The sequence below is a fragment of the Megalobrama amblycephala genome, linkage group LG9 (genome assembly GCF_018812025.1).
Source record: "Megalobrama amblycephala isolate DHTTF-2021 linkage group LG9, ASM1881202v1, whole genome shotgun sequence".
Lineage (NCBI taxonomy): Eukaryota > Metazoa > Chordata > Actinopteri > Cypriniformes > Xenocyprididae > Megalobrama > Megalobrama amblycephala.
Window position 1 is genome coordinate 35,253,383 of NC_063052.1, and position 23,409 is coordinate 35,276,791.

A 23,409-nucleotide genomic window follows, 5' to 3' on the forward strand; every position below is an offset into this window, starting at 1 on the left:
TAAATGCATAATGTTTAAAACAACTCATCATTTGTTAATTCGAATGGTTTCCCTGAGTAAAATGTCTAAGTGGCGCTTTAAGAGTGTGTGGGAGTTTTTCCATAAAGTTATTAAATTTCAAAGAGACATTCCATGTTGCCATGTTGGACACTAGCTGAAGAATCAACTTAAGCTGTTGAAGGTTTAAATGTAGTGGTGTGTCAGATGTGGGCGGGCTGAGAGTGCAAATGTCTCGCCCAGTGGGAGGATCAGCTCTGTGTGATGTGTTTCATGGGAAAAACTGCAGTGTGTCTCACAGAGAGACTTTAGGCTGTGCACAGGGACAGATCAGCTGGACACTTCAATACCACGGTAAGATGTCAACTAATCGCTGTAGACTCAATTATTCAGTTTTATAAGCTGGAGAATAATATTGTGTCTACTCATACTGTCTTCTGTTCAGGAACTCTCTTGTTTCATGGTCTATCAGTTTCAATGGAAACTGAGATGTGATTGGTGCTCTATGGATGTGTGTGATTTTGATATGATATATATATATATATATGTGTGTGTATATATATGTATATATGTATATATATGTGTATATATATATATATATATATATATATATATATATATATATGTATGTGTGTGTGTGTATATATATATATATATATATATATATGTATTATATATATATATATATATATATATATATATATATATCTTGTGTGTTTTATTTTCTTTACATTCACAATCATTTGTATTCATATTTATTAGCTGATACTAATCATTTTAATCTTTTTAATTTCAGTATATTTTATCATTTTGTGTTGATTATAATTTTGTGAATTTTGTTTTGTTTTGTTTTGTTTTTATTTTCTTATTAATTACTATTCATTTTATTAATGATTTGCTTTAATAGTTATTCATTTTTATATTTTTTTTATTTTGTTATTTTGTTTTAATTTTGTGTTTTTATTAATATTTTGCTTACTAATACGGGCATATTGACTATATGAAATATAAAAATAACAATTGTTTTGCTGCCTTTGTCGCCAAGCACACACACACACATGGAAACTCATTGAAAATAAATAAATATATATAATTAATATATATATATATATATATATATGGGTTTCAACCAGGGACTCATAGATTATAGTCCATTATTTATATACAGTCAAACCAAAATTTATTCAGACACCTTGAACATTTCTTTCATTAATACAGTTTATTCACTATAGTTAAAAAAATGGTAATACAATATGACAAGATCTCAGAGTTAAACTATGTCAGAAAAAAATTTATCTTAATTATGTCGGATAACTCTTAAGCAAAACATGGGATGTTCAGTTCAGCTGTGGTGCAGTAATTTTGGTATAGACTCACAGTAGTACAGTTTACATTTTCTATAAAACAATGACAGTTTCATTGGACTGTGTGTGTGTGTGTGTGTATATGGCACCCCAGGGGCTCGGCGACAAAGGCAGTATGAAAAGTGAGTTATTTTTGTCCAGAATGTAGGCAGTTCTCACACACACACACACAGCGTATCTCTCTCTGTTTCTGTTTCTCACCAGTATTAAGATGGAATTTGCCCACACTTTGCTGTTCCCCAGTGTCTTTTCTCCTTCCCAGATTTCCTTTCCAGTACTTACAAAAGGCACTGTGGTGATGCCATGGTGTATTTATATACAACATGATACTAAATGATTATTACCAAATTAATGTTCCAAGACACATAGTACTTCTGAGGTAAAACTATCCAATACCCATCTCTAAAATACTAAATGTGAACAATTATGAATTAATGTTTTGAAAACATTAACATCATGAATCAATAAAGCTGCTTAAAAACAATAGAGGCTCCTCTGAGAGACGGTAGAAGTACTTCCAAAATTGTAGTCGCTGGAGTTAAATAAGGGGAGTTGTGGCGCTCATTGCTGGTGCGCATACATTTGAGGAATGAAGTTTTGTGGACACTCACTGTTGCTGAGTAAGATAGATGGAGACTGAGTTTTCAGACTGCTGTAAGTCTCTGATGGATAGAAGAGCTCTTTCCACCACGGACAGGATTTATCTCGCCTTTCCTGGGCGTTAATAAATTAGTCACACTGTCGTGCATATGAATGCTACAAGAACTATCCAAGAACTCAGTGAATGGACTCTACATTACATTATCAGTTCTTATGAAGTCTTTTTGAAGGTTGTGATTTCTGAGGCAAAACTTTAAGGCATGTATCATAACACATAATACATACCAAAGCTAAAAACGCCACTTAAATGAAAACAGAACATATAAAAACAAATCTAAATCAAAATATTAACAAAAACTAAAATGGTATATCAATAATACCAGTCATGTAAACAATGACAATTATTGTATTTACGCCGGGTGTTATTACAAGCCCACAAAGAAAAAATCCAGACGACTATGTTGTTATGGCAATACAGTACTTCAATGTCATTTTAAAATGATTGAAAATGTCATTAAATGTAATTTAATTTAATGTAGAATACCTAATCATATTAAGAAAGGAAATTGGGTCAATTTTAATTTCATATTGACTGTATGCACCTTATGCTTTTACAGATCGAATTTGTATGTGATATGTAATTTAATAGACATTAACATATTTTAATGATTAAGACTTAATACATGCTAAAGACATTTTGGATACACTTTATTTGGTAACACGTTATTTTAGTGTCATTGTTACATGTTACATGCAATTACTATAGTTACAACAACAAATTATGCATAACAATAAACAATATTGTTGTAACTACTATAGCTACTATAGTTATTTTACTGTCATTGTTACATGTTACATGCAGTTACTATAGTTACAACAGTAAATTATGCATAACAATAAACAATATTGTTGTAACTACTATAGCTACTATAGTTATTTTACTGTCATTGTTACATGTTACATGCAGTTACTATAGTTACAACAATAAATTATGCATAACAATAAACAATATTGTTGTAACTACTATAGCTACTATAGTTATTTTACTGTCATTGTTACATGTTACATGCAGTTACTATAGTTACAACAGTAAATTATGCATAACAATAAACAATATTGTTGTAACTACTATAGCTACTATAGTTATTTTACTGTCATTGTTACATGTTACATGCAGTTACTATAGTTACAACAATAAATTATGCATAACAATAAACAATATTGTTGTAACTACTATAGTTATTTTACTGTCATTGTTACGTTACATGCAGTTACTGTAGTTACAACAGTAAATTATGCATAACAATAAACAATATTGTTGTAACTACTATAGCTACTATAGTTATTTTACTGTCATTGTTACATGTTACATGCAGTTACTATAGTTACAACAATAAATTATGCATAACAATAAACAATATTGTTGTAACTACTATAGTTATTTTACTGTCATTGTTACATGTTACATGCAGTTACTATAGTTACAACAGTAAATTATGCATAACAATAAACAATATTGTTGTAACTACTATAGCTACTATAGTTATTTTACTGTCATTGTTACATGTTACATGCAGTTACTATAGTTACAACAATAAATTATGCATAACAATAAACAATATTGTTGTAACTACTATAGTTACAACAATAAATTATGCATAATTGCATGCAACTTTAATCCTAACCCTATAGTAAGTACATGTAGTTACTTAATATTACTCAGTATTTAAATGTATAATTACAGTGTACCAAAGATACCTTCAAATAAAGTGTAACACTTTATTTTAAGGTGTTCGTGTTACAGTGTAATTATACATTTACTGTAAGTACTGAGTAATAATAATTAACTACATATACTTACTATAGGGTTAGGATTAGGGTGTGGTTTAGGGTTAGTTGCATTTAACTATGCGCAATTTATAGTAACTACATGTAACCAAAATTACATGTTTTGAGTTACCAAAATTTTCTGTAACTCCTAATTGGGTACACAATCGAATATGCATAAATTTTTTTCTACCAATGGAATTGCTTTGTTGTCCAAGGGGAAATTATCGTGTACGGCACCGTTTTAATGGCACAGTTGTACTCTATCACCCCTTTGAGTACAGAGATACGTTACCGAAAGAGTTACACATTAAGTATGTACTACGGGACCAAATGTTTGCAGTCAGCATTTGTGTTCTTGTGTAGAATAGATATCTGACTTTATTTGTGTACTGCTACATACTGAAACACTAACTTTAACCTCTCTTTAAAAAGCTGCCTCATTTGGTTTCATTGTAATGGCAGGCATGGATTGAACATGGCGTTACGGGAAGGCGCCAGTAGGTGAACATGATGCTTGTTTATAGAGCAGGGTAAATATGGCTTGTAAAAGAGTAATTAAGACTAACATGGGCATTTATTCTCTATCCGCAAGCCGACTGTGGCGTCCACGCTCGCACACATCGGTTTTTCCACCATCTAAGTGTATGATGTCACCAGCAACTTTCAGACATACAGCGAATTTGGCACCAAACGGCATATTTCCACTCACATCCAGCAAACACGTCATTATGGGGTCTGATTGGAAGAGTGTATATGGAAGTGGGGGGCTGTGACCACATAATGTTTTTATTTGGCCCAAAAACTGGTATGCTGTGTGTAATCTTTCTCCATGAGTAAATGGCAGAAATGTTGGTCTTCTAAGAACTCTGTCTGTTTTTTCTCAGCGTGGAGAGTGGAATGTGCCATTTTTAGGGAGAAAAATGCCTTTGTTTGCCCTTTTTGAAACCATCAAATTCTTCCCAACCATGGCCCTGACCACAGTGGCATTCCCACAGGGTGGTACAGGGCAGAGAGACAATAGCTGGACACATGCCAGTAAAGAACACTAGGCTTACAGACACACTGAACCAGAAAAAATTAGAACTTTTAAAGGGGTCATAACATGAGAATTCAAATTTGCTTTGATCTTTTAAGCTTAAAACATCCTTCTCAATTTTAAACAAGGCATTTATTTAAGAAATCTCCAAAAAAACATCTTGTTTTGATATTAGGCGTGTTCGACTTTAAGCGGCGCTGCGCAGACTGATCTAATCCCTCTTGCGGTACTTTGATGTCATGCACTGATGGGTCTACACAGCGCCGCTTCAAGTTGAGCACACCTATTGTACGATCTGTGATGTCACATGGGCAAATACATTTGCATTTGACTGCCTCCAGAGAAAAACATCAATGAATAATTAAACATCAGCACGCAATAGGCCCCGCCCACTGGCATTCATTCACTCAACGACTGACATGTGCCTACACTGGATGTGAGCATCGCATTGCATCAAATGCGACTAGAGCCCATTATAATCACTGATGCTGTCTACACTGATACAGTATACAGATGTGTGTTCAGTTTTTGAAATACTCCTCACTTGTGAAAGAACGTTCGCATTGATGCGTCCAGTTTTTTTGCATCTGAACAAATACAAAAGATGTATTTTCTTTATGATCACTAATACAATTCATGGAAAGATGGCAAAAACTAAAATGTATTAAACATATACATAATAAAAACACCCTACACTCTAAAAAATGCTGGGTTAAAAACAACCCAAGTTGGGTTGAAAATGGACAAACCCAGCAATTGGGTTGTTTTAACCCAGCGGTAGGGTTAAATGTTTGCCCAACCTGCTGGGTAGTTTTATTTAACTCAACTATTGTTTAAAAAATACTGTATTGCTTAATTAAAATTAACCAAAAGTATGTTGGAAATGAACATTTATTAATGTTCAATGAATAATTATTAAACAATAAACATTTATTAAATTGCTTATTAATACATTTATATTAATAAACTACACTCTAAAAAATGCTGGGTTAAAAACAACCCAAGTTGGGTTGAAAATGGACAAACCCAGCGATTGGGTTGTTTTAACCCAGTGGTTGGGTTAAATGTTTGCCCAACCTGCTGGGTAGTTTTATTTAAACCAACTATTGTTTAAAAATTGCTATATGGCTAGCTTAAAATGAACCCAAAATAGTTAGGAAATTAAAAACCAGCTGCAATTAGAGGCAACAATAATAGACAAAAGGTGAATGTTTATTAATATAAATGTAATAGTTTATTAATATAAATGTATTAATAAGCAATTTAATAAATGTTTATTGTTTAATAATTATTCATTGAACATTAATAAATGTTCATTTCTAACATACTTTGGGTTAATTTTAATTAAGCAATACAGTAATTTTTAAACAATAGTTGGTTTAAATAAAACTACCCAGCAGGTTGGGCAAACATTTAACCCTACCGCTGGGTTAAAACAACCCAATTGCTGGGTTTGTCCATTTTCAACCCAACTTGGGTTGTTTTTAACCCAGCATTTTTTAGAGTGTATTAAACTATTAAATTTATATTAATAAAATATTAAAGCTTATTAATAAACATTCACGTTTTGTCTATTATTGTTGCCTCTAATTGCATCTGGTTTTTAATTTCCCAGCTATTTTGGGTTCATTTTAAGCTAGCCATATAGCAATTTTTAAACAATAGTTGGTTTAAATAAAGCTACCCAGCAGGTTGGGCAAACATTTAACCCAACCGCTGGGTTTGTCCATTTTCAACCCAACTTGGGTTGTTTTTAACCCAGCATTTTTTAGAGTGTAGATTTAATTCAACAAATGTATAATATTCTAGCACGTAGTATGCCCTCTATAATTTTGAATATACTGCTCTGACACTTCTTGGCATGGATTGTACAAGTTCATGACAAATTATCACATCTGTCCTGTTTAACTCCTGGATGATGAGCTCTTTAAATGCCCTGATCTTTAATGAGAAGTGTTGCTCAACTCGTCTCTACAGAATCCCCCACAGGCGCTCAAGAGTGTTAAGATTGAGTGCAATACATGTCCACAGAAGGTTTTTCACCTTGGGAGAATGCATATCCTCATTGTCATGTTGAAAAAATGCCCAACAATGCAGGGAATGAGGAAAGGGTAACATCTTCTGTTTAAGTTTGTGTATTAAATTACACAGTGGTGTGAGAATTCATGACAGCATTGATAAAGCACAACTCCCTCACACCGTCAGCACTCATACATCCCTAATATAAGAGTTTTACTACCACTGAACTTTACTGTGGGAACCAGGCACTTCTCACTGTACTCCTCCTCTAGCAACACCAGAACATTTTGGATGCTGTTAGATCCAAAATGATTGATTTGGTCTCATGAGACCAGAGTATTGATTCCCAGAATCTATATTTTGTAAATATGGGCTTTGGAAATGACTAACTGACTTTAGATAGTTTCAGTGAGAACAACAACCATGCATGTCATTTCTGCAGGCTGCATCTTACTCTGTGAGATAAACAGTCACTCTTTTCATAGCTTTTGCTGGCTCTGAGACACTCGCTTGGTATTTCTTCTGCTCTTTGTCTAGCAAAAAAAAAATCCCTCATCACTAAATGAAAGCTTAAAATGAAGGCCTGATTATTTCAGGGGCCTTGTCACAAGTCCATTGTTTTTGAATTTCTGTGTTACTTTTGCTATATTTTCACACTTGAAACAATGATTTGGTAATCCTCTTGTACCACTGTCCTCTTTTGTGCTAAGAAATAAGTCTCCCGATGATTCTCTCCCAAGTGCTTCCATTGTTGACAGCATTAATTCTGAGAATGATTCAGTGGGCTATATAACACTTTTAATTGTCAAGAAATTACTTCTCTTTAAATGTTTTAGTTCAACATACTTACCTGTTGATCAAAGATTGCCTTAAACTTACACCAGAATTTTGTTTATTTTTATTTTGTACTCATTTTTGCTACACAACAATTTATCACCTTGATAAGAAAATCTTAATTTCCTGAATAATTTTGACATGCTTCTTTGGTAATTGATTAAGCAGAACATTATATCTCTAAAGAACCCTAACATGTCTTCTAAGTAACTGAGTAATTGCTGACTTTCAGAAGTTTCAGTGGGGGTGTACTCATTTATGCTGTGCACTGTACTATTATGGTATTTATTATTATTTTGAATTCGCTTTTATTTTATGTTTTCAGTTTTCATTTTAATCCTCATTTAAGATTTAGTTATTTTGTTATTTTTGTATATTACTATATTATTATTTTTTATTTTAGTTTTAGAAATTTTAGTTTTTCAGTTCAAACTTATTCTATTTCATTTAGTTGCCAAGGCAATATTTAAATTTTTTCATCTAATTTTTATTTTTATAGGAAATGTCGAAGTGGTTGCCAGGGCGTTGCTTTGCAGTTGCTATGTTGACTAAGTGGCTGTTAACATGTTGCTATGCTATGCAAATTGCATATGAAGACCGCTTTGAATCTTTTATGGTTGTTGAAGCATGTGCGAAATCGTTAGTTTTAAGGTGCAGCCAAAATTATTTGCCAGTTATCACTGTAAAGCTGCTTTGACACAACCTGCATTGTAAAAACGCTATATAAATAAAGGTGACTTGAAGGGCAAAAACCTGTTGAATTGTAATTCACACCACAGATGAGAATTAAAAGTTCATTATATTGAGCACATGGTAGTTTTACCAGTCAAATGTAGTGATCCTGGATCAGGTTTAGTGTCTAAGATCAGTGTATAGAAGAGAAGGCTTTTTGAGGCAATGCTTTGAAAAATCATGCCCAAGGACTGGATAAGGAAAGCAATGTAATCCCTTCTTCTCACATAATAAAACCTGTCTGACATATAGATATGTTTAATAAGCATCATATGATGGCTGTGTTGTTTGCTAAACATCTGAAGCTGGCTCTAACAAGTCCCATGACAGGAAGACACATTGTTCTTAAGAGTAAACAACACTCCCAAGATCTCAACCAAGATATTAGACTCAAAACTAAACATCTTTTTCATAACCTAAATTGGTATTTATTCTTCAGACTGGAATTTGCACTTTAATTAACATTTGCTTCATTTCCCAGAATTCTAGTTTTGCGTGTCTCATGTTATTCATTCCGAGTCTTTCTCGGTTTCTTCATTTTATTCACAGTCTGACTGTTTCAGCTATAACATTTGTCAGAAATATGTGAATTAATAACTATTAACTCTTTAACTACACTCTTAGAAGAAAGGTTCTATATGTAACCTTGAAAGGTTCTGACAGGTGATTCATATATAGAACCTTTAGGGGTTCCATCATGGGATCATTTTATGGATTTAGTTTTAATTGATTAATTCAGTTTTAAATCACGTTTAATTTTAATTACATTTTATGAAAACATACTTTATAACTTGAAAAGTTATAAATGCATTTCTCCTTATATAGAACCTTTTTGGCATAAAATATTCTTGAAAATTGAGTCAAGAACCCTAGGGTTCTACAGTATATAGTATGGAAGCTTGTTTCCGCCACTGAATAAAAAATAAAAAAGGTAATTACGACTTTTTATCTCAAACTTCTGACTTTTTTTCTCAGAATTGAGAATCAGAATATAAACCTGCAATTGAGAGAAAGTTTATATCCCACAATTCTGACTTTATATTTCGCAAGAATTGCGTGATATAAACTCACAATTGTGAGTTATAAAGTTGCAAGATATCTTGAAATGCAGACTTTATTTTTCACAGCTGTGAGTTTATATCTTGCAATTCTGAGAAAAAAGTCATAATTGCGAGATGTAAACTCACAATTGAGAGAAAAAAAGTCGCAATTATCTTTTCAATTGTTTTATTCCATGGGGGAAACAAGCTTCCATATATAGAACCCCAATTAACTTTTTTTAAGAGTGTATGGGATTTTACTTTACTCTTTTTGTTATGAAAAAAAAAATGATGTAATTATAGTTTGCTTAATTTTCTTCTCACTTTTCCTGCTGTCTATTCCAAGTCTTTCTCAATAACTTTTTTTAGAAACTCACAGTCTGAACATCTGTTAGAAATATGCATGGACAGTATAAGTTTAACTACAAGTTTACACGCAAGTGGACATACTCATTGTGGTACTCTAAATCTGGGATGAATTGAGTTTAATATGTGTTGATGAATTCATTTAGAATGGCTTCAGAATGAAATGTAAAGCTTTTATTACACTGACATTTGGCCCGCAGGTGTTCAATAGCAGTAATTTCACTGGCACACAGACCTCAGGAAACAAACAACTACCAAAGTGCACACACACACAGAGAGAGAACAACTGGTTAATTTTCCACCCACTGAACAACAGGGTTGGAAACTTTTGCAGTTGCTGAATAACGTACTATGTGCTTCAGTAAGTGTGAGTAATTTTGTGTAAAATTAGGAGTTCATTATATTTTCTTCTCATAACACATGATGCATTGAATAAGCTGGACTCCAGTACATAGAATACCTGTGGAAACCACAATCAGAGAAAGTTTTTGTTGTTCTAGTGTTTGGTTTTACAGATCATTTAGCAGCATGTTTCTTTGGAGACCTGCAGCTTGGGGACTATATGAGGTGGAACCAGAACAGAGACGCCCTTCCTGGATTTGCCATTGCATGGGGTCTGTGTAAGTTTGTACTGTTTTTGGATGGGCGGCATCAGGCATCTCAGATCGTCTCGTTGATACAAGGGTTCACATGTGGATTGGAAAATATTCCTTGTTATGCAAAGTCATTAATCTGCACCTTGTGGAGGCAGGTTTAATCATGTGGGAATGCTGTGGAATTCATTTGATTAGTTGTTTGCTAATGTTCTGCTTTAGATGGGAGGCTTAGGTAATGGAGAAAGCTATAAAGCGTTCTTTGGAATTAAATCAGGTTTGATCTTTAGGGGAGAGAGGCATTAAAAAAGAAAAAGAGGATAAATATAGTCAGAAATGTGATTCAAATGGCTTTTTGTTGTTTCGAAACATTTTGAAATGCCATTAAAATCAGAGTTTTGTTGATGCATGTTAGTTTGAAACAGATCAGATTATATGTGGATTTTCATCATTCAGTGATTGGTTGTTAATATGTAATGTATTGATTAATCGATTATCAAATTAATTAATCGATTAATCGAATAGTTTTTAGTTGCATGCCATACTAATATAGTAGCTGTATAATACTGAGCTAAAAGCACAGATATGTTGTGGTTCTGCGTTAAGTTTTCCAGTTCTTTTCCACTGGAATAAAATGGCTCAGACGCGCAGAAGCTCTTTTTTAAGTCATGAAATGAGCTGTCACTTTGACGTCTACCGTAGTGAGACACAAAGGCTGGTATGTCAGCGTAGTGGGAGTAATGTCACCTATGTTCTTAAGTTACTTGGAATGTTTCCCACATTCTTTTCATCTTTCTGTTTATGTACATTCCACAACACTTATACATTTGTCTGTCTTTGTCTATGGAAGTTTGTTTCCCCCACAGAATAAAACAATTTAAAAGATAATTGCTACTTTTTTTTTCTCGCGATTGCAAGTTTACAGTTCTGAGGAAAAGAATTCTGAACTGTGAGATATAAAGTCAGAGTTTGAGAGGTATAAACTTGCAATCGCGAGAAATAAGTCAGAATTGCGAGAAATAAACTTGCAATTCTGACTTTTCCCTTGCAATTCTGATTTTTTTCCTCACAATTACGAATTTGTATCTCGGGGAAATCAGGGGGAAAAAAGCCTGACTTTTTTTGTCTGAATTGTGAGTTTATATTTCACAATTCTGACTTCATAACTTACAATTGCGAGTTTATATAATGCAATTCTAAGAAAAAACGTCAGAATTGCAAGATGTAAGCTCGCAACTGCGAGAAAAAAAGTCAGAATTGGGAGATGAAAAGTTGCAATTAACTTTTTTATCTTTTATTCAGTGGCGGAAACAAGCTTCCATACTTCTGTGTGTGTGAGATAATTGTGTTATAATTGTTATTGTGTTATAATTGATTATTTTTTATTTCGTTTTTTTTTTTTTTTTTCATTTTGTTAGTTGTTACTTTATTATTTAACACGTTGTGGCATTATTAATTATTTTATTTAGTAGATGAGTTGGACTGGATAGTGAATTGCTTTTCACATCAAGTGATCATCATACATGTAAACTCCCTCAAAAGTGTTATGTATGTGTGATTATTTTATTTTATCTTTTTTTTATGGAATGGATTTCTTTAGTAGTGTTTAAAAATGTTTATGGATACACTTAAGTTGGTTGATGAATGTCTAGAGAAAATAGAACTGGAATCCAGACAAAGCAGCAGCATGTTTTGGTCATAATTCCAACAATTCCATTTGTGTTAGTTCTACTGTCTTAACTACTATGGTAAAATGTGGAAAATAATGATAATATGACAATGTGTCCAAACATGTGACTGATAAACCTCTTGATGCTCATGAAGGAATGTTCTGTTGTTTATATAGAGAGTCACTCATTGTCCTGTACTGCATTGCTCTCGTCATTTCTCAGCAAAAACAAGATGGTTTGGGGGGAATCTGAGCGCGATTCATAACAGTTTCCAGTTTACAAGGCCGTTCACTCATTTGGGGGTGAGAACAGGATATGAAGGAGGGGGAGACAGCAATATCACTGTCATAAAAGGGAGTTGTGATGTTCCTGACCCTCGGGGAGTTCTACATCTCATTCCAACCGCATGTTCTACAATCAGAACGACTCCCACAAAGAATGCTAGAGGAGAGCAGGAATGGGGGGACAAGAGATGCGGGCAGAGAAAAACTGCAGACTTCTGGGAGTTTGTCAGTTACATGTTTCATTGAATATCTTAATTTCTTAACTGTCTTCCACACATTGTCCACTGAATTTAAACCCATAAAGTATGCACATGAGGGTATAAATTATGGCAAGGGCCAAGTAGATTAAGCTGCAAACAGGAGATCTACAAAACAGGGGGTGGGTAACTCCAAAATATAGTTTCGAAATTAAACACAGTTTCTCACTGAAAGTACATAAAATACAGTAGTCAGCATTTGAAGTGGATCAAAAAAGTTAATCAAAGTTGTCCTAAGAAGAAAGTTTTAGGACAACTTTGATGAACTTTTTTGATCCACTTCAAATGTTGACTACTATGTCATTGTAACACTGTTTCGTAAGTATGGGAAGGAGGAGGCGGGAACCGGCGAATGTTCAACAAAACTTTAATTCAAATTAAACAAATACAAAACGAAAGTAATGCCGGAAGACCCTCGTGGACGTCTGCCGGCCACACAAACATAATAAAACATAAAATAAAGTCCTGGCCTGGTCCTCTCTCGTCCTTCACTGTTGTTGCTCCTCCTTTTATGCTTCCGGAGCTCCTCCGTGAGAGACCCGAGGCCGGTGCAACTCGTGGGTGAAGATCGTTAACACTCGCGTCACCGGACTCGCTCCGTTCCCTCACGGCTCTTGCCCGTCCTAAAAAAAAAAAAAAAAAAAAAAAAAAAGGCTCTTGCCCGTCCTGCTCGTCATGCACGTGACGTCACCGTCGACCGTTAGGACTGCGGTTACGCACGCTGAGTGGCAAAAGACTGAGCAGCAGCATTGGTTTTCAGCGTGAATGTCGCGAAAAACACACAAAACACATTCAAAACGGGAAAGAGCTTTGCGGCTGACTGTACAAATAGATTTGACACAAACCCTGAGGTATATATTTAAAAACTAGAGAAAGCAACAGAAAAAGAAGCAAATGGATCACTGCAAGTCACAGAAACAGCTGGACTCCAGGCAAAGAAACATGGATTTGCAGTTATCATTTTGTGTCGAATTGTTGGATTTTGAGGTAAAATCATACCTTATATATTGTGTTGTTATATATTATGTTGACGACTCATCAATTAAATATTTTCCATCTTATATTATGCATAATTGGGTGTTTTTAAATAAACAACACTGTCAAAAACTATACTATAAAACTATATATGTTTTAGGGCTGGACAATATGACGATATAACATTGATATAAGTGATTAAGCAGATTTAAACCTACCGATATTGTAGTTATATAAAATATTCACAGCCAGATTTGCTTTATGTATTTCCCCGGCGTCAAATCAGGCACATATAAATGTCAGGAAACACGACTCCAGGCTGCATGTCAATATCCATGGATTAGGTTTATTTGACAAGTTGTAAGAAACACTTTCGAGTCCAACCTTTAGGGTAATTCGTTAGTTTTACTCGCGTTTTCGCCGTTTCTCCTATTAATCCAGTTACGCAGCAGGTTCTTTTGCCACTCAGTCCAGCTGAGGGAGCGCGTTTTCGGCGGGAAAGTGACGTCGATGCATACCCTCTATACTGTATGCTAAAGTTATAAAATATGCTACATAAATAAATATGCCTATAAATATGGCCACAAAATTGAAGTTTCATATTTGAGCTTGGGACCGGGGGCATTCGGACATGGCCGAGGGGACCTCTCGTCTCCCCGAATTTCAAGCATCCTCAAACACTTGCCCGTTTTTTAAGATCCAATCAATTTTCAATGGGTAAAAGAAGTCCCGCCCTACATGTTTTCTCAGTGAATATCTTGTATTACTCAGCAATATATCACATTACTGAAGTTAAATGTTATATGTTGGATTATGAATGCTGTTTCTTTTTGAAAAGTAAGATGAGATTCCGTACGTTTTCAGTGTGGGAATCTGTTTATTCTCACGCTCCATCCAGGACACACTTAGTGGATGTCGGCCATGATCACACATTTAACACACATACAGAATGTGACCGCTTGTTTCCCCACTGGATCCTGATGACCGTCTGATCCATTTAATCAGAGATAATGACTAGACTCAGATCCCTAGAGTATCCTTTGGCAGTCTTTCTTGCTCTCTGTCTCTTTTTCTTTTTCTCCCTTTCTCTCCACAGAAACTGAGTTTTTCTCCAGTTGTTTAGTTAAAAACCTTCAGGCTACTGTGACAAAGTATTTACTGCTTATTCCAAATCAACTGACTATATAATTCTTTCTGATGTGGAAAGACTCAGAGATAATTACTCAAACTTTATTTAAATCTTGTTTCTTCTGACAGTGTTGTATGAGTCAAAGAGGAGCGGAGCATCATGTCAGAACCCTTTGACTGTGACGGCTGTAAGGAGTCTCTGTACGGCAGGAAATACATTCAGGTGGATGACGTTCCCCACTGCGTCCCCTGTTATGACCGGCTGTACGCAAACACCTGCCAGGAGTGCAAAGAGATCATCGAACACGACTCACGGGTGAGTGTTTTACTGATCATCACCTATGTTGATCCATAGAACAACATTCCAATCAACCAATCAGATTTGATGGACAAGTTTACAGTTAATGTCAGGTTTAGGGTTAAGGTGCTTCTACATCCATGTTATTTACCTTCCATTTCGCTCTGATTTTAGGGATGGGTTAGTTATAGTGTTAGGTTTAGGGATTGGGATATGGTTAGGACTAAATTTTCAGACAGGAATGTTGTTCATATGATGACCCAGAAATGCGTCCAACTTTGCAAAATAAGGACATGCATCATTTAACCACCACAGTAAGGGTTAAAATGCCCTGGAGTACCATGTAAATACTATGGTAACCATTAGTGCCATGGTATTTTTAATATGATTTATATATGATACCATCTGATACATAAGTGTTCTTATGTGTGAGTGACTTTCGAACATCCATAGTATTTTTAAACACTGCTATCAATTGCTTCCATCTGTACAGTGTTTGGATGTGTTCTTGTGTTTTATGATTGCTCTTCAGTGAGTTTACACACACAGAGGCATAAATTCACTCCATATACTATTTGCTGGAGATGTATCTGTGTATCATTCGTCATAGATTTCCACCCTCACAGCTGGTCACGGTCACGCGTGACAGAGCAGTGAGGCAGACGGCCAATGCAAACAGAGCAGGCTGCAGACGCCACCGTCTGACTTACACATCCACTGGGAGAAATGCACACTACATAAATACTGCTTCTACACGCTCTCTCTCTTTCTGTGTTTTTCTCCCTCGTTCTTCATCAGTCATCCGTAGACGTGATGATTTGTGGGTCATGTGGCTGAAAGAACATCATTTGTTATACAACAGGTTTAACACAGTTGAGTTTGAACTTCTCTGAATCACTGACTCACAGGTCACATGACAGACTGTTGGGTTTCATGGCACTTTAAACAATACAGATTGTTTCAAAGCAGATACAGTGAAAAACAGGAAAATTATGCATTTCGGCTGTTGATCCGTTGTAAAGATCATCAATTAAATTAGTTAATTCCATCTATAAAGCAGTTCTGCAAAAAATAATGTCCTCATCAGAGATCCTCATTAAGGATTGTGTATTTTGAGGTTGAATGTGAGCATCAAAATCTCATAGTTCACTTTGGAGATTTGTGCAGTAAAAATGTCAGTTTCATTTTGGTTTGAATTAGGAGTAATTCAATCAGATTCAGTTGTATTTTTTAAATTACATTCCATTTAATCTAATTGAATTTGATTCACTTTTGAATATGAAATTGATTCATTTTAATTGCATTTGATCCAGTTCAGTATTGTTTAATTGGAGTACCATGTAAATACCATAGTAGATGGTTTTCAGTACCACAGTATCTGATTTAATTTGATTCGGTTTCAGTTTGATTCACATTTCAATCTGATTCATTGTGAACTGATCCAGTTCAGTATTGTTCAATCCTATTAGATAGATAGATAGATAGATAGATAGATTTCAGTAAAAATAGTATCTGATTTAATCTGATTGGAATCTGATTCATTTTGATTTGATCTAGTACTGTATTGTTTAATCCTATCTAATTTGATTCAGTTCAGTTTTCATTTTAATTTAATTCATTTTGATTGCATTTGATCCAGTTCATTATTGTTTAAACAGAGTACCATGTAAATAGCATGGTATATAGTTTTCAGTACTACAGTATCTGATTTAATTGGATTCAATTTCAGTTTCATTCACATTTGAATCTAAATCATTGTGAACTGATCCAGTTTAGTATTGTTCAATCCTATTAGATAGATAGATAGATAGATAGATAGATAGATAGAGTTCAGTTAAAAAAATAGTATCTGCTTTAATTTGATTCAATTTAAGTTTGATTTACATTGGAATCTGGTTCATTCTGGTTTGATCCATGTTCTGTATTGTTTAAATGGAGTATCATGTAAATACCATGATAAATGGTTTTCAGTACCACAGTATCTGAGTTAATTTGATTCAATTTCAGTTTGATTCATATTTGAATCTGATTCATTGTGAACTGATAAAGTTCAGTATTGTTTAATCCTATTGGATGGATTTCAGCAAAAATAGTATCTGATTTAAAGTTTCGATTTAGATTTGATTGTTTAATCCTATCTGATCTGATCTGATTCAGTTCAGTTTTCATTTTAATTTGATTCAATCCAATCTGATTCACGTTGATTCTATGTCAATTTTAATTTAATTTTGATTCAAATTTGATTTAATATGACTTTATCGGATTTGACCCAATTCAGTTTTGATTCAACGTCTGTGAGAAACAGCACACAGTCACTAACATCAACAGAATAGTGTACATAGAGACGGTAAGATCTCTCAGATCTGATTTCTCACATCATCACTGGAAGATCTAAAACAAACATGCAGAGGTTAAACAGAAGCTCTGGTTCTGAGTTCAGTATTTATAGCCGTCTGGTCTTTGAGAGCTTGCATCAGAAGACGATAGTAAAGCATGTTTTCATTGTGACACCATTCCTTTCATGGTAGTGGAAGTGACACAGAGAAAAGCACGATCTGTTTTGCTTCAACATGCTTTTGGTCATAGAACTTCCTGCACAACCAGCTGCGTCACCTCGCTTCACCTTTTGTTCAGCTTTGCAGTGACCTTTGATCCAAAATTTGATGATGTAACTGATTAAATAGAGTAAAATGCACATTTCTATGGACAACATGCAACGTCACATCTGCCTTCTTGAACTATCCAGGGTAGTCAGTCTCATGCATGGTCACAAGATCTAAACTAAATTCAATAAACGAAGTACCGCATGATTTTCTAGAATGTTTTAATATAATATACAGTTGAATTAAATCTATATCTGTATGTGTTCCTGTGCTGTCTGTGTTCAGGAGCTGTATTATGAGGAGAGGCATTATCACGAACACTGTTTCCGCTGCTCGCGCTGCAGCCGTTCTCTGGCCGACGAGCCGTTCACCTGTCAGGAAGACGCCCTGGTGTGTAACGAGTGTTACTGCAGTGAGTTTTCCTCAAAATGTGTGGCCTGCGCCAAGACTGTGATGCCAGGTACAGTTACACACACATATGCATATGCTTATATTTCATCGCTGTAAAAAAAAAAAAAAAAATCAATCAAAAAATGTTCATGCTGTCTTAAAGTTTTAAGTTTAGTCAACTCAAATATCCAAGTTGTCAACTGCACATTTCTTGTTGACTAAACGTAAATTTTTTAAGGCAGCACAAACACTTTTTTAAGTTGAAATAAACATACAAACACTTCAAACATAAACACAACAAATATGAAACTTTCAGATTTAATCCAACAGGAAAGGAAGTTTAAGTGTGTTTCTCGCCCTGCCCACTAAAGCAGAAACCGAGTTAATGAGTTTTGATTGGGCATCAGGGTGCGGCAGTAGAAATGTGACAGTGTGATTACAGACACGCTCAGCTGAGAGAGGAAACCCTGCGGCCACGCTCGCACACACGCCTCCAGGCCTGACGCCAACACTCGGGCGTTACATTACCCATAATTACACTCCGCCGCCTGCCTCTGTCTCTCTGGAGCTTTTCAGAGAGAAATAAGAGATGGTGAAAGTTCCAGAAGGATAAAATTACAAACTGAAAGTGGCAGCTCTCTCCTCCCTCGTTCATTCGAAACAGACCCGTCGTCTCAGTCCCCCTCTGGGCTCATTTTCACGCCCATTCTCGGTCATTATACAGAGATCAGGTGAGCCATTTTCCCACCAAACCTGTACGTTACATCTGCAACTTGTGCATTTCCAGATTCCAGATACATTTTATGGAAATACCAGCCAATGTGGAATTTTCAACCCACAGCTTTTGCATGCCTCAGAAACAAAACACCCACTCGAGAGGTTTTTGTTGATCCAGGGCCGTTCAAGTTCAATTGTGAGCATAGTTGTGCAGACAGACTGTAGCGTGACATCATGTGTAGTTAGTGTCTGCATCACAAAGACTAATTACTTATCAGACATGCTTATCCACCCGCAACACAATAAAAACGCTTGAGCAAGAACCTGTAGTGCGTGAACAGCTGAGGCTGTTTTTCAGAAGAAAACCAATGCAGACAGGTAGAAGCACATTTGCAGATTGTGCAATGATGTATGAGATAAAAATGATAAAATTGAGATTATGTTTACCTCTGAAATTGAAAACCTCAAGAAATCAAAATGACAGTTTTGTGGCTTACTTTATTTCTGTTATCTTTTTGCTGAATCTAGAGTTCCACTGTTATTTTAGTATTATTATTTATATACTATATTTATTAACATTTTAAACTGGCTTTTATTTTTATATTTTTTTAAACATTTTACTTTTAATTTGGATTTAAGTTTCAGTAATTTTGTTATGTATTTTTTGTCACTGTTCTTAGTATTATATATATATATATATATATATATATATATATATATATATATATATATATATATATATATAATACACACACACACACACACACACAGTACATAGTACATTTTAGTAATTTTAATACTTAAACATTTATTTCAGGCATCATCTAAATTTTGTTTAAGTTTGTTTCTGTTTTATACTCATTAAATAATATTCTGTTTTTATATTAATTATTTTACACTAAAGAAAGTTATTTTTTATTTAATAACACTGTAGTGTACACTGTAAAAAAAAAAAAAAAAAAAAATCTGTAAAACAAACAAACAAACAAACAAAAAAATGGATAATGTAGGCCTACTGGCAGAAAATTACCATGACATTATCCAGTAATTTTAAGGACATTTCCGTTAACCCTAAAACATGACACAATGATGTTCAAAATTCAAAATACAGGTAAAACAAAAAAATAAATATGGAATATTCCATCAAATTTATACAGTACATTCTGCCCTATATTTATGTTATATGTACTGTTAAAAGGTGACAAACATTTAGCAAATATTTGCATTTTAAATTTACAGTCTTTCCTTTCAGGCAAAATGGACCAAAAATATGAATGACTCATCTTGCACTCAGGGGTGTTTGTCCAATAAAATGCTCTCTAAACTGCAGAAAGGTCCTCTTTTTAATTGGTAATTTGTAATTTCCCAGTAAAAATATGTACAAATCTTTGAAACAAGATCAAATTAAATTGAAGCACTCTTTTAAAATTGGTTCTCACTTGTTTTATCTTGTTCATCTTGTATTTTTAGATATTTAAAGGTGCCCTAGATTATGTTTTTAAAAGATGTAATATAAGTCTAAGGTGTCCCCTGAATGTGTCTGTGAAGTTTCAGCTCAAAATACCCCATAGATTTTTTTTTTATTAATTTTTTTAACTGCCTATTTTGGGGCATCATTATAAACATGCCGATTTTATGCTGCGGCCCCTTTAAATCCCATGGTCCACGCCCACAGAGCTCGCGCTTGCCTTAAACAGTGCCTTAACAAAGTTTACACAGCTAATATAACCCTCAAAATGGATCTTTACAAAGTGTTCGTCATGCATGCGGCATGCATGCGTCGGATTATGTGAGTATTGTATACTGTTATATTGTTTACTTCTGATTTTGAATGAGTTTGATAGTGCTCCGTGGCTAACGGGTAATGCTACACTGTTGGAGAGATTTATAAAGAATGAAGTTGTGTTTATGCATTATACAGACTGCAAGTGTTTAAAATAGCGACGGCTCTCTTGTCTCCATGAATACAGTAATAACCGATGGTAACTTTAACCACATTTAACAGTACATTAGCAACATGCTAATGAAACATTTAGAAAGACAGTTTACAAATATCACTAAAAATATCATAATATCATGGATCATGACAGTTATTATTGCTCCATCTGCCATTTTTCACTTTTGTCCTTGCTTGCTTACCTAGTCTGATGATTTGGTTGTGCACATCCAGACGTTAATACTGGCTGCCCTTGTCTAATGCCTTTTATAATGTTGGGAACATGGGCGGGCATATGCAAATATTGGGGGCGTACACCCCGACTGTTACGTAACAGTTGGTGTTATGTTGAGATTCGCCTGTTCTTCGGAGGTCTTTTAAACAAATGAGATTTATATAAGAAGGAGGAAACAATGGAGTTTGAGACTCACTGCATGTCATTTCCATGTACTGAACTCTTGTTATTTAACTATGCCAAGATAAATTCAATTTTTCATTCGAGGGCACCTTTAAAATGAAAAATTAGTGAAAAATACATGTTCTATATATATATATATATATATAGCCTACAGAGTTCAGGCATGAAAATCTAACCAATTGTACTTCATGCCCCATGCCAATAAATGTATGGAAGACCTCCTGCTCCTGTTAGTAGTTGCATTGACTTTCTAAAAATAGTTTTGTTGTGTAGCTTTGCTCACTCTAAGTGTAGATGAAGTGTTTATCAGTTAGTTTTAAATGTTTTCGATCGCTCAGGCTCCAAGCGGCTGGAGTATGGAGGCTGCACGTGGCACGAGGAATGTTTTGTTTGTTGTGGCTGTGAGCAGCCCATCGGCGGCCAGTCCTTCATCCCAGATAAGAGCGAGTACTACTGCGTGCCCTGTTACGAGGGACGATTCGCCCCACGCTGCGCCCACTGCAAACAGGTGAAAGAAAACTTAACTACACATATCTGAATATGAATCTAAATATTTAGTATTTTTTGCTTTTATTTCATTGCCGACCTCGTTGTATGACAGTGATTTTGTTGGTCTTGTGTCTCTCAGATCTTGGTTCAGGGTGGCGTTACGTACAGAGACGAGCCCTGGCACAAAGAATGTTTCTTGTGTACGGGTTGTAAAGTCCAGCTGGCCGGACAGCCTTTCACAACGCAGGGTGAAGATCCGTACTGCGTGAAGTGCTTCAGCAACCTGTACGCCCAAAAATGTGCCGCCTGCGACAAACCCATCACAGGTCAGTGTGTGTTGATGTGTCCTTATAACAAGAGCGCTCTTCATTACCAGTCCCTTCAGCTGCTAACAGAAACACTTTGTCTGAAACAAGAGACAGTGTCACATAAACAGGGTCATGTGTTTGGAGGCTGTTGAGTCAGTTTGAATCTAGTTTTGCTTGTGCATCGAGGACTCAAGAGTCTCACATCCACCGGGTCATGAACTGAGTCAAGAAGACAAACATCTAGACTGTTTATATGTTTTAACACTGTAAAGCCTACTGTATCATATTTGAAGAACTTCTTTTGTGTTACACAGCAATATAGGTTTGGAACAACATTGAGTGAATAATTTTTAGCAGAACTACACTGTAAGAAAAAAATCAGTCCATAAAAAACAGAAAAGAAACTGGTAATTTTAGGACATTATCTGTTAAGTTTACAGACTTTTCTATTAACCAAAACAAAACAATGTAATGTGTATAATTCAAAATACGGGTAAAACATCAATACAGAAAATTCCTTCATTAACAGCACATTGTGCCATATTATTATGAACTTTTCTTAGAGTTTATTCTTTTCAGTGTTTATAAACAATGTAAATGATGATCATTTGAAATCATGATCATGTTGTTTTAGTGATTTTAGAAAGCGCTGCTCAAAATGAAACGCCTCTCAATGTTTTTCTCAGGTTTTGGAGAAGGGAAGTACGTCTCGTTTGAGGATCGTCAGTGGCATCAGCCGTGTTTTCAGTGTTCGGAGTGTTCGGTGTCTCTGGTTGGCGCTGGATTCTTCCCCGACGGGACAAAGATTCTCTGCAAAAGCTGCAATGCCAAATAACCGACAACTGCTTCTGTAGATGTGCTGAAGAACAGACCTTTGTGTAATAGAAACACATTCATGAAACGTTTGAATTTTATGGTTTAAATGATAAACTCAAAACATTTGAACTCAACATGTTTCATGCCAAAGTCACTCAAGTTTCCTGAGATGTTGTTCTCATCATTGTAGTCCTTCTTTGCATAGTTTTGATTTTACATTTGATTTGAGTAATTTTCCATGTGTTTGCATTAACATCAGGCCTTTACATTCCCTCCAACAGCAACATTCCTTAATGAAATTTACATTTGAACAAAACACAAACTGACCCAAATGACTGTTCATATGTGAAGGCATGTGTTCAGTGAGACAGGATTGAATCATGTAAGGAAGCATTCGAATGTGGACAGACAATGTTGTTTATATTAAACACACAATTTTTATTTTCATTCATTGGTGCATTAAAATAGTGCACTGTAAAATTCACTTTTAATACTTTTCACATGAAATATTCACATATTAATAATGATTTAACAGGTGGCTTGCTATTTGTGTTGCTTTCAAAAGAATACTTTTAACTTTTTTTTCAAATGTTTGATGTATTTTTGCATAAAAATGGCTTCTGTAAAACCGCTCCTGCTTTTGTGTTTCCTTTTATAAAATGTTTGTTACATATATAAAATTACTTTCAAATATTATTTGAGGTTTAGT

General features: G+C 34.8%; 1 protein-coding gene across 2 annotated transcripts; it reads left to right on the forward strand.

Annotated features, from left to right (window-relative positions):
* The first annotated feature begins 37 nt into the window (after positions 1 to 37).
* Positions 38 to 23,396, forward strand: fhl3b (four and a half LIM domains 3b). 2 transcript variants are annotated; one of them, XM_048203097.1, is made up of 6 exons: positions 38 to 351; positions 14,855 to 15,041; positions 17,912 to 18,086; positions 21,426 to 21,595; positions 21,716 to 21,902; positions 22,571 to 23,396. In XM_048203097.1, the coding sequence occupies exons 2-6, from the start codon at positions 14,886 to 14,888 to the stop codon at positions 22,717 to 22,719; spliced, it is 837 nt and encodes a 278-aa protein (XP_048059054.1). In that variant the 5' UTR covers positions 38 to 351; positions 14,855 to 14,885; the 3' UTR covers positions 22,720 to 23,396. The 2 variants fall into 2 exon arrangements, with proteins under 2 accessions (XP_048059054.1, XP_048059055.1); XM_048203098.1 differs by lacking the exon at positions 38 to 351 and adding an exon at positions 9,354 to 10,438.
* The last annotated feature ends 13 nt before the right edge of the window (positions 23,397 to 23,409 follow it).